This window comes from Nicotiana sylvestris, chromosome 9 (genome assembly GCF_000393655.2).
Source record: "Nicotiana sylvestris chromosome 9, ASM39365v2, whole genome shotgun sequence".
Taxonomy (NCBI): domain Eukaryota; kingdom Viridiplantae; phylum Streptophyta; class Magnoliopsida; order Solanales; family Solanaceae; genus Nicotiana; species Nicotiana sylvestris.
Genome location: NC_091065.1, coordinates 166,462,899 through 166,475,907, shown reverse-complemented (window position 1 = coordinate 166,475,907; position 13,009 = coordinate 166,462,899). Strand labels below are relative to the sequence as shown.

Below are 13,009 nucleotides of genomic sequence, written 5' to 3'. Positions count from 1 at the left end.
AATAAAAAAAAATAAAAAAAAAAAAGAAAGAAAAGGGCCTTCCGGACTTGGGCCAATTTGTTAAAATTGGCCCAACGAACTCAGCCCAAACGGACAGCCCAAGCCACCAGTCCAAACAGCCCACCCCCAGGCCATGAAACGACGTAGCTTAACACCAAAGCTACGTCGTTTCGATGCCAACCCATCACAACCGTTTAAATCAAGCCGATCCAACGGTCCAGATCTTTCACCCGTAATTCCACTACCCGACCCGTTACCCGAACCAATTCTGACCCCTACCGAGCCAAACGACGACGTTTCATTTAAGCCTTCAGATCCAAGCCGTCCATCTCGTCGCATCCGACGGTTGTAATCAATCCCCCATTCCATATATAAGCCTCATACCGCACCCTGCCCCCCTATCCAATACCCCAGCTTCCGTCTTCACCTCCTTCCCCACAAAACCCTAGCCGCCCCCTTATCCCTCGCCATTAATCCCGGCGGCATGAACGCCGATGACCTCGCCATGAACACCATAGAACCCCCTCACCACCCTGAACATAGACCTGTTAACCGTTTAGTTCGAATCACCCCCAGGTCCTCGAATCTTCATTTGAAGATTCGAGTCAAAACTCGATCTACTCAGTTTAAACCCAGTTTCATACCAGACACTCCCCAGACCCCCATCGTGACCAAACCATACTTGGTTCGGTCCGAATCTGATCAGGGAGGCATGAATCCCAGATCTGAGTTTTGGAAATTTGGTGTTCCCCCGTCACTGGTTCAACCGAAGAGTTTAAGGTCTAATGGACTTTAATCAAAGTGTTTCTCGTCTGAGAAACACTTCGTTTAAAGTCCATTCAGCCTTAAGAAAGGCCTGACCAAGTCCGAGTTAAGGTGTCGATCTTTTGCGGTTTAAAGGTGAGTTTTCTTTCTTTTCTTAGTTGTTTTTGGTCTGTTTGTTTGTTGTAAGAGTCTGTTCGTTTTCTGTTTATGTCTTTGACCTCTATCAACTGTGCTTCAACTAATTCGCCTGAACCTCTGTTTGTTTGTCTAAATTCCCCCCTCCTATTCTGATAAGGCATTATGTATTTGTTTGTGCAAGTAGCTGATTTTCGAGTTTGGACTGACTAGTTTGACTCCTCGAGTGTATTCCTGCTTAGTCAGTATAGTACAAACCATGTATCAATACTGTTTAAATGTCTGATTTTTGGCTACGATTGTGTATGTTAATACTAATATAGTCGAGTCGACATGTGTCGTCAATTAATTTCAACTGTCTGAGCATAGCAAATCGATTTGCTTCTGTTTGAACATTTGTTGAAATCAATTCAGAACCAGTTTTGTTTACTTATAGCTGTTGATTTGGATCAGTCAATGTAAAAAGGATTGTTTATGTTTAAATTCTGAATCGGAAGGCATGGGCACTCGTGCACAGCATGTGCACTAGTGCACCTCATGTGCCTTGTGCACAACCTGTTTTTCTGCATTAAGAAGCTTTTTGAGTTTTAAAACAATCTGACAGTATATGCTGTCAGATATATTCTACTGCCCATACTTGCTTTTAGATAATAAAATGAAAAGGTAAGACTGCCAGGGAATATCATGGGGGGGGGTTTTGTTTAATACTTAATTAGCTAAAGTGGAACTGAAAATGGAAGGCACATGGGCGGGGACTGGGGTATTCTGAAAAGAGGCTGTTAAAAGAGATAGTTGGGAGGTTTATAAAAGGAGGGGGGAGATATACAGAAGGGGGAGAGAGGACTGGACCTTGAGGGCTGTAAAAGAAAATAAACACACACAGTGAGGAATTTCTGGGGAAAGAGAGCTGAATAGATAAGGGAAAAGAATATAGACATACTGTGAGGAGTTTGAAAAGGAGAGCTGAAATACATACAAAATAGATACACATAGATAGAGGGAGATTAAGGGATAGAAGGGATACAACCAATAATCAGAAACTTTCTTCCTCCTATTGTTATTGGGTTTTCAGTTGTTTCAATTTGTTCAAACCAATTCTGATCCTCTGAAATCCCAGTTGTGTCTATTAGTTGAGTGCTTTCATTGGTTTACTACTGTTTTGATCTATCTGGAATTCTGATTCTACTCCACTGGGTGCTGCTGTTATTTGGCTATTGTTTTCTATTGGCCATAGTTGCATCACTGCACTCGAGCTTGTTTCTTGCTGTATTGCTTTGTCTGCTGCTATTCTGCCCTGCTGCTACTGATAGTGCTGTGATTGCTGCTGCATTTTGTTGTCATCATACTCTGCTGACTTCCCCCTTTCCTCCAATTGTCAAATATTTCCAGGTACACAACCTCTGAAACTTTGTATGGTTGAAAGTTTGAAGTTGAAGCAGAAATAGAGAAAAGAACAGTTGTTCATGTTATAACATTGGTGTTAAAAATAGGTCGAATGATATTTGGGATTGTATATTTTACTGCAAACTGCAAATACTTTGTATAAACTAGCATACATTCTGTTTGAGATGGATTGTCAGATAGCATTGTTCAATAGTAATGACAGTATGACATAGACAACATGTTTTGATTTAGTATACATTCAGTTCAGTATAACACTTGTTTGGTTTAGTTATGACTGTATAACATAGAGTCATAGGCACTTGTATGTATTTTGCCTAGACCACTGAATCAACAAAATTGTGGTACTGGGTCCGGGATAAATGTATCCCAAACAAACTCCCATGCAGTCACATTAAGAGTCTGGCTATGAATGCCAGTTCTCCTGTCAGTTCATTCGCCCAATGCAGGTTCGATACTGAGTTTCGGTATAGATTGTTTGTCTCGAAATAATGTGATGATTGTTGAGAAAAACTAATAACCATTTTTTGAGTTCACTTAGTAGTAATTCCCCTGGTAAAACAGTCGATTTCGTTTATCAATTTCAAATAGGTTAAAGTGTTAAAAAATAGAACTTGGAGGTCATTAAACATAACTCAATATATGTTGTTAGTTTGTTTGCAATCTCATTTAACGAATTAATAAGTTATCCACTCGATGAAGACAAAGCATGCGGTAACCCCCACCTTATGAACAATCAATCAGGTAATCAAACAAGTTTAGTTTCGGCAAACATAATAAGGATTCAGTCCGTATTTGTCCAAACCCGCAAAATTCGGCATCATCCTTCTCTTTAAAGATAAATGTAGTAGAAATGTAGTCATTGTAGGGTACCCTTCTTAAATAATGAGACGAGCCTCGCCGAATAAAAATGCAAACTGCGGGGCCCTCAATAATTGATCACGATAAATACTTAGAATTTGGGAGGGACTGTTTAGAGAATTCCACTACCTTCCCCAAAGATAATAACGCGTTTAGACTCTTTAGGCGCGACTTTAAGTTAAAATATATTCTTAAATTCGGGTGCACATTGATGTGACCCAAATCCAAATCTCAGCGAAGTCAAAATGTGTTGACGATCACGGGTGCATTGATTGTGACGTGGTTCGAGACGCATCTTCACGACGTTGCAATTCTATAAAAATAAATGATAATGATAAAAGCGGTTTAAACTTAATGGGAGCACGCAAGTCATAACATGTATTTAAATCAGATATTTAGCCATTATAACAATTTAAGCGACCGTGCTAGAACCACGGGATTCGAGGGTGCCTAACACCTTCCCTCGGGTCAACAGAATTCCTTACTTAGAATTTCTGGTTCGCAGACTTCATTTGGAAAAGTCGAATATTTTCCTCGATTTGGGATTCAAGATAAACCGGTGACTTGGGACACCAAAAGCCAAACTTTTCCCAAGTGGCGACTCTGAATTAAATAAATAATCCCATTTCGAATATTGTCACTTAAATTGGAAAAACTCCACCCGCGCATCTAACCCCTCGGGGCGTGGCAGTACAGTTATTGGGACAGCGACAGTAACATCCAGTGACGACAAAGAGGCAGAAGCAACCAAGCTATGGCACATGCGCTTGGGACATGCTGGAGGAAAATCCTTGAAAACTCTATCAGATCAAGGATTGTTAAAAGGAGTAAAGGCTTGCAACTTGGAGTTTTGTGAGCATTGTGTTAAAGGGAAACAGACAAGGGTTAAATTTGGTACAGCGATCCATAATACTAAAGGCATTTTGGATTATGTACACTCTGATGTTTGGGGTCCTTCCAAAACACCTTCATTGGGTGGGAAGCACTATTTTGTAACCTTTGTTGATGATTTTTCCCGAAGAGTATGGGTGTATACAATGAAGAGCAAAGATGAAGTGTTGAGAATTTTTCTCAAATGGAAGATGATGGTGGAGAATCAGACAGGCAGGAGAATCAAGTGTATTCGCACAGACAATGGAGGTGAATACAAAAATGATCATTTCAATAAGGTCTGTGAAAATGATGGCATCATCCGACACTTCACTGTTAGACATACACCACAACAGAATGGAGTGGCAGAACGTATGAACCGGACCTTGCTGGAGAAGGTACGGTGTATGTTGTCCAATGCTGGCTTGGGCAAAGAATTTTGGGCTGAGGCAATTACATATGCATGCCACCTCATTAATCGTCTACCATCTGCTGCTATTGATGGCAAAACACCATTTGAAAAATGGTACGGAAAACCTGCTGTAGATTATAACTCTTTGCACGTGTTTGGCTCAACTGCATATTATCATGTGACGGAGTCAAAATTGGATCCAAGGGCAAAGAAGGCTATTTTTATGGGAATTACTTCTGGAGTCAAAGGATATCGCTTATGGTGTCCTATGACAAAGAAAGTAATGTTCAGCAGAGATGTTACCTTTGATGAATTTGCTATGGTAAATAAGGTAACAGAAGATACCAAACAAAATGAAGGTGCTTCTAAGCAGGTGGAGTTTGAGGGAAAATTTATTTTTCCTACACAAGAAGCAGAGGAGGAAACAAATGAAGATTACCCTCTGGAAGGAGAGCCAGTAGAGGAGATTCCAACTCAGGAATCTCAACAACAACTTGAATCAATAGCAACCAGCAGGCCAAAAAGAACAATAACGAAACATGTTCGTCTCATAGAGACGGTTGCTTGTGCAACCTCAATTGTAGCTGATGATGTTCCTACTACTTACAAAGACGCTGTCCAAAGTTCAGAAGAAGATAAGTGGAGGATTGCCATGAATGATGAAATACAGTCCCTTCATCAGAATCATACATGGAGATTGGCCAATCTCCCGAAGGGAAAGAAAGCAATTGGGTGCAAATGGGTATTTGCAAAGAAAGAAGGATTTCCTAACCAATTAGATGTTCGCTACAAAGCAAGATTGGTGGCCAAAGGATATGCTCAAAAGGAGGGAATTGATTACAATGAAGTGTTTTCTCCAGTTGTAAAACATTCCTCCATTAGAATTATGTTGGCTTTGGTAGCACAATTGGATTTGGAACTAGTTCAGATGGATGTAAAAACTGCGTTTTTACATGGAAACTTGGAGGAGGAAATCTACATGACTCAGCCAGAAGGATTCAAAGTTGCTGGAAAAGAAAATATGGTGTGCAAACTTGAAAAATCGTTGTACGGATTGAAACAATCTTCTAGACAATGGTACAAGCGATTTGACGAGTTTATGTTGCGGCAAGGGTACAAGAGAAGCAAATACGATCATTGTGTGTATTTGCACAAGCTTAAAGATGGTTCCTTTGTATATCTTCTCCTATATGTTGATGATATGTTGATAGCTTCCAAGAATTTGGAAGAAATTGATAAGTTGAAGATTCAACTGAAGAAGGAGTTCGAGATGAAGGATTTGGGTGAGGCAAAGAAAATTCTTGGCATGGAGATAATTAGAGATAGACGTTCAAAGAAACTCTGTTTATCTCAAAAGGAATATTTGAAGAGAGTACTTCAACGTTTTGGCATAGATGACAAGACTAAGCCAGTTAGTACTCCACTTGCTTCCCATTTTAAGCTAAGTACTACTATGTCGCCAATGGATGAAGCTGAACGAGAGTATATGTCAAAGGTACCATACACAAATGTTGTTGGTAGCTTGATGTATGCAATGGTTTGCACAAGGCCTGACATTTCACAAGCTGTTGGAGTTATTAGCAGATATATGCACAATCCAGGGAAGGAGCATTGGCAAGCTGTGAAGTGGATTCTACGGTATATTCATAATACTGTAGATGTCGGGTTAGTTTTTGAGCAGGAAGACAATCAGTCTGTAGTTGGATATTGTGACTCAGATTTTGCGGGTGATATGGACAAACGAAGATCAACTACTGGTTATGTGTTTACTTTTGCAAAGGCACCAGTTAGTTGGAAGTCTACTTTGCAGTCAACAGTTGCTTTGTCTACAACAGAGGCAGAGTACATGGCTATTACAGATGCTGTGAAAGAGGCAATTTGGCTTCAAGGATTGCTAAAGGAGCTTGGTGTTGAACAAAAAGGTATCACAATTTTTTGTGATAGTCAAAGTGCTATTCAATTAGCGAAGAACCAAGTTTATCATGCAAGGACGAAGCACATTGATGTTCGGTATCATTTCGTACGAGAAATCATAGAAGAAGGTGGAGTCACGGTGAAGAAAATTCATACTACAGAGAATCCTGCTGATATGCTGACAAAGGTGGTGACTGCGGTCAAGTTTCAACATTGTTTGGATTTGATCAACATTGTTGAACACTGAAGATTGAAGATGAAGACACAACCAAAATTTGTTATTGAGAGAGAATTGAAAATGTGGAATTTTGCCAAGGTGGAGATTTGTTGAAGTTTGGCAAAATGCCAAAGTCCCACATTGGTTGGGAGTTAAGTTTGGAGGGGATTTTTCCCCTATAAAAGAAGGCCTAATGTTTAGGATTGAGACACACCTCTCATTTGCCTTCTCATCTGTTTAAGGCATTTGTATCTTCTCTCTTTAGTATTATTTCACTTGTATTTTTGGAGTGGAATAAAATATTGGTTGTGTCCGAGGAGTAGGCAAAATTAGCCGAACCTCGTAAATTCTGGTGTTTCCTTTATTGTTGTTTTATTGTCTTATTTATTATTTGGTGGCTGTCATAATTTTTGGTATAGTAGTTGTGACTTATTCACACTATATACATTTGGCTTCCGCAACAATGGCTCCTCAGGACAGTGACCAAAATCCACAAATATATTTAGCGAAAGCCAAGTAGCAACTGAGCCCTTGGAGCTTTGGTCTAGTGGTAAGAATAAAATGAGTGATGTGTGGGTTAGCTGCACGTCACAAGTCCAAACTGTATCACAAATAAAAGCCTGGTATTTAAGTGGAGAAGGGTAGAGAGGCAGACTCATTATCCACTTATTAAACCGTGTTAGTTGGCCCTTGGGGATTTCATGGTTATCAAAATAAAATAAAAATAAAAGAATCTGCCAAGGTATCCACGACTTCATATTTTAGGGAGGGAGGATAATTCATAAAATTTAGAGAATATAGATAGTCTAATAGGGGACAAAAGCAATATTCAAAAAGAGAAAGCAGAACGTAAGCAACATAGATAAAGGAGCTATTCAGCATATCATTTCATAAGAGGAAGCAAATTCTTAATTAGAATCATAATCAAGTTGAAGGAGCATACTTCTTCTCGAATCATTTGTAAGACGGGAGCACTTCTACGTGGTATTCCTCCACCCTGCAATGAAAAGAGAAAAGAGTAAGAGAAAAGAGAAAAGAGAAGGAGTAGTCAGAAAATTTTATCAAGAGAAACACTTGATGTCTGAGACCTAAGGTCAATGGATTGAATAACTTAAAGACATAATACAAGTTTTTAATAAGTGATTTCATTCTAGTTCCCAAAGATATTGTGCGTCTATTCCACTTAAAAAGTACATCTCTGTCAGAATTGGGGCATAAATCGGTGATTGAGAGGGTGATATGAACTTGCTATAAGGTAAAAGTAGATGGAAGACAAGCTCATGCATAAACCAACGGAAAGAAGGACCCTATCATGTTTTGAGGTGGAGATGAAACATCAATCTAAGACCCCATTTTGTTATTATTTTCTATTGAGTTATAAAGCTCACATCATCCAAAAGCTCAAGTAATTAGAAAGTGCCCTATCATATTTATTTGTTTATCTTTTCAGCAGAAAATTCTTCCTGTTTTCTTCTCAGTTAATCTCTCCATCCTTTTAACGGTTTTCCATTTCCATTCTTCTTTTTTTCTTCCTTTTTTTTTTTTTGGGGGGGGGGGGGGGGTTACTTCCATTCTTGATGAAATCCACAGCGATGAAAGCAAAGGCCTCTCCAGAGAATTTCTCAGTCCTCAAGTTAAATCTCCATGCCAAGAAAGACAGACAAGCTTATCCGAATATAAAAGCTCAGTTTCCACAACACAAAGATAAGGGGAAATACCAGTCCAAATTGGAAAATACGCTTCAGTGCCTCATCCAAATGCTGCTCATCCCCGTAACGGTATCTTATCACATCGCTCCTGACCTTACATAAAGAAATTCCTATCACTAGTTAGTCAGTAGTGTGAAGAATGTCTGATACCAGATATGAAATAGCTGAATTGAGATCTGAGACTACAATAAGATGAAGTATCAGTAGCAAATCACCAATATTAGGATCCAATGCAATTTTGTCTTCATATTTATCTTGGTACAAGAATCATATCAGGAATTATAAAAGCTTGACTTGACCAGTGATATGCAACAGGTTACTCACAGTATCTCAATATGCATGTCCAAGTTTGCTGTTCATTGTTATTAACATAAGTATAGCACATATATATCATTTGGTGTTAATTCAGGGAACATAAAGGACTATAGTTACTTTGGTCTTCTAGTAATAGAAGAGAAGAAAATATTGTATTTAAGAGAAGTAAAGATGGACTCTTGTGTAGCCTAAGGTTTGATAAATTTTGTATTTTGCACAATACTAAACACTACTGTCGGGTTGTCGAAAAAGGAATGGAGGATGCTTAACTTGAGAAGAGACTATTATCTTTGACTTCTGAGCACAAACTTTTGGCAGATTAACCATAGTAAAATGACACGCTTTCTGGAAAAAAGATTGGAGCTTCTTGGTATGGATTAACATGCTTTAAGAAAACCATAGAGTAACAGCAGGGCTTTCTGGTAGTCAACAAGAACATTACCTGCTTAAGGATTGGAGTAGCACATTTTTCCCTTAGTAGTTGAGCATCTGAGTACGTTATGCATGGCACAGGTTTGAGCTCTGCATACTGAAAAGTAAAGGAGAGTAAGTTTTCCCTACGAAATAGATTTCTATAACAGAATCATCAAGGTGACCCACTAAAGGTGTGTCCCCACATTCACGTATTGATAACAGAAATATTTCCATCAGTGAATTAAATAATCGTCGATAGGACATTGAATTCGAAACACGGTTATTCAATACTAAAAACCTAGGCTCTATAACTCCATACAAGCAAACTGGTCAAGAAAAGGAGAAGTAGATCACCTTAAGAGCCATGCCAATTATAGTAAGTGGGAAACCATATGTCAACATCAATGCCGACCACTCGGAACCAGGAAGGATGTTAAAATATGCCCCAAATCCATACCTGTAGAGTGTAATTGAACAATAGAAGAGTCTAGGGTTATGCCAAATTTAATGTGTCTAAAATGAGAAAGCAAGAAAGGAAAAGTGACCTCCAATAATCTCTTTTCTTTGCTATGAAACTATAAGGGGAGAGAAAAACAAATAAAACTAAATAGTATGGGGCTCTGAAGAATCAGAAGGACAGGACAAGAATAAAACCCTATATGATAAAAGTAGAGCTATTGATTTAAGAAAATTATGAGAAGAGTATATTAGAATAAAATTCTCTCTTTTAATATAATCCTAAACTACTTAACAGTTATCCTTCAAAATGATTTTGAGACATTACCATAGGTCACGGGTTTGAACCCGTGGAAGAAACCACTAATGCTTGCATTAGGTTAGGTTGTCTACATCACACCCCTTTGGATGCGGCCCTTCCCAGGACACCATCGGGCTAATGCATCATTGATTTAAATTGTAGATATCAGAAGACGGCGAAGAATAAAGCAACTCAATAACATGACACCAAGAAAGAATAACACATAGTTATTATATGTTTTTGTTATTTAAAATCATTATTAACCAAAATTTCGACATTCATTATATATTTTTGATTTAAAAAAAAAAGAATTTGACTCTCCTTCTTCATTATTACTGTGTGATATGCACAAATATGCAAACTATATCTGTTAAAAGATTTGTCAGTGAATGTAAAAAAATTTGGGAGGCGAACTATGGAGTATGGACAGTAGAGATTGACTTGCACCCCCTCCCTTACCATAGAAGTATTTCTTTGTCAATTAAGACAACCAGGAAATCAATAGTATAAAGCTTGATCAATTAATTATACTCACGAGAGAAGTGAAACACCAAGACCAAGTCCAATAACACCAAAAGAAACCTGCAAATTACAGCATCCACAGAACATTATTGATAATTTCCTTCCGGACCAGTAGTTTCAAAAGGAAGTAGAAGATATTAATAGCCTATAAGCATATTTAGGTGGTATGTCCATTTTAGCGTACACAAAACTTTTTGTAAGCGGTGTCATATTTTAAGAAGGGAACAAATAGCCTAATTCCTATATTATTTATTTTTTCCGTTCCATAAGTCTGAATGGGCATTGCTCCGCCGGTTACAAGAAAATTTTGGTTTAGAGGAGGTCAGCAGTACAAATCCTGCTCAACCTACTTTTTATCAAACAAATAAGCTTCAAAGTATGCCAAAAATAGTTATTAAAGAGAATCGAACACCAGACCTAGAAAACATGAATTTGGCGCTAGACCACCGGACGAAGAAGCAAGTTGTGTTAACTGGTGTCACTCTTTATTATATATCCCTCAGTTGACAAAATTTTTGTATTAGTTATATGACATTTGGTAAAAAAAACTTGACGAAGAGGTGTCACGTGACCCCGCTTTAATATACGTGCAACCGCCCCTGGTGGTTTTAGTCAAATTGGAATATCTCAGTACATCAACCAATAATCCAATATTATAAGACCCAAAATATTGAGTATGGAATGACACACAATCTTTCTTAATGACGGCGAAATGTGAACAATAGTCCAAGTTCAGATGAGCTTTAAGTCAAAATGTAGAACTAAATTGTGCATTTTAGTAAAGAAAAATCCATCATGAACAAAAGAAAGTAATTTATATTAGTGTAAAAAACTATAAACACAACAATAGTAATGTAGGTAAAGGATGTGAAAACTACAATTTAAATACATGAATTATATTAGTGTAAAAAACTATAAACACAACAATTGTAATGTAGGTAAAGGATGTGAAAACTACAATTTAAATACATGAATATCAGTCAAGCCAAAAAATCATCTTAAATTTCTAAAGCAAAGATAATGTTTTAGATTTCTAAAACAAAAATCCAGAGACCAACTAAGTCTTTCACATTACGTTTCCAATTTCCCATCGCTACTCTCTAGCATATTCCTTCTTAATGTTTTATTAACAATTAATATGCTCCCTCCATTTCATAATTTCATTATTATAGAATACATGACAGAACGAAATTCAGCTGTTAATGTGACTTAAGATATATATCTTAGTCGTAGTGGAAGAAAATATTAACAGGATAATTGTCAGTTTGATAGAGAAAACATCACAACAGAAAATAAAATTTGAATAGTGAATCATTTGAAGTTGTATAAAGTAATATTATTATTAGTGAAACAGTAACAAACATTTGGAACCTCCCATTATAGAAAGAACATCAGATAAATTGAAATGGACATTTGCACAAATGACCTTTTTTATTCCACATTTAAATTCGGTCTCCGGTTAACTAAGCGGGCTAAATTTGTCTGAAAATAAATATATTACAATATCAACAACCATGTTTTGATCACAAACTAGATGGGCTCGCTATATGAATCTTCAATGATCATTTTGCTACATTTAGGTCTTTTATGAAAACAATTAAACTAAATTAACTTCATTTAACTAACAGTAATTTTAACACTGTCAAATTACCTAATTAAAAGATAACTATAGGTAAACGTCCGGAATTAGTAAAATAAAAAATAACAACAGGTTAAAATAGCTTAATAGTTTTAAATATGCGTTTTACAGTGTTAGCATATACTCTCTCAGTTAAAAAAAAAATTAACACTATAACCTTCGGGGGTTTGCCCGGTGGCAATTGACTTGAGCCTTGGGGTTTGCTCCCTTTTAAGGTCTCAAGTTCGAAACTCACTGGGTGCAAACAATTTCTGAGAGCCATTGGACTGGGTAAAACCTGAATTAACCGTAGTGCACCTGCGGAAAACTCCTTGCCGAGGGCCTGTGCACCCCGGGATTAGTCGGCTCTCTTAGAGACTCGGACACCCGGTGCAAATCAAAAAAAAAAGATTAACACTATTTCTTTATTAGTCTATTTCAAAAGATTAATACCGTTCATTATTTCCTTAATAGGAAGAATTTATAGTCACACAAATGCTATCACAGTTTTAAGACCACAAATTTCAGAATTTTTAAGGCCACACAAATGTTGTGAATTATTTAAGATTATGTATCTCATAAGTCTTCTCTTATTTATTAAAGTTTATGCCGAATCAAACTATGAAATGGATGGAGTAAAAGTTAAATTCAAAGAAAAGAAAGGAAGGTACCTTGGCAAGTGAAAACTCTTCATCAGGGACTATAGATTTGTCGGAGGAAGTAATAGCAGAGGAAGATGGCTGTGAGGAATCAGCAGCTCTAGTAACAACCTTAAGTCGAAGAACAGGAAGATTCTGGGGTTTTCTCAAAACTGAATCTTGATTAGTAAAACTGGTCAATTTGTTTACAAGTACTGATTTCAATGCCAAAGTTCTATTATTTTGGGCATGAATTTTTTGAGTGTAATTACAGGCTACAAAACTAAAACTCTGAGAACATGAGAGGGTTCCTCCAGTTCCCATGGCTGCTACAGTTTTGGGTAGAGGATATAATGAGTTGGAGGAGAAGAGGCTGTAACTGGTACTAGAGAAAAAGCTAGCGCCAAATGTTTGGATGATGATGATGTGGCATTGTTTCTACTTCTAGTTTATTTTTCCTC

At 37.5% G+C, this 13,009-nt stretch overlaps 1 protein-coding gene across 2 annotated transcripts in view; it reads right to left on the bottom strand.

Moving 5' to 3' along the window:
* The window catches only part of LOC104245106 (uncharacterized), a 35,260-nt gene extending 22,251 nt beyond the window's left edge, over positions 1 to 13,009 (bottom strand). The window contains exons 1-7 of one of the 2 annotated variants that reach the window (XM_070156537.1): positions 12,582 to 12,972; positions 10,306 to 10,352; positions 9,368 to 9,470; positions 9,042 to 9,128; positions 8,294 to 8,377; positions 7,519 to 7,572; positions 2,159 to 2,306 (exon numbers count right to left, since the gene is read on the bottom strand). In XM_070156537.1, the coding sequence (XP_070012638.1) occupies positions 2,241 to 2,306; positions 7,519 to 7,572; positions 8,294 to 8,377; positions 9,042 to 9,128; positions 9,368 to 9,470; positions 10,306 to 10,352; positions 12,582 to 12,872 (732 nt within the window). In that variant the 5' untranslated portion in view covers positions 12,873 to 12,972 and the 3' untranslated portion in view covers positions 2,159 to 2,240. Of the gene's footprint in view, positions 1 to 2,158; positions 2,307 to 7,518; positions 7,573 to 8,293; positions 8,378 to 9,041; positions 9,129 to 9,367; positions 9,471 to 10,305; positions 10,353 to 12,581 lie in introns of those variants that run through there. The other variant, XM_009800675.2, reaches the window with a different exon arrangement.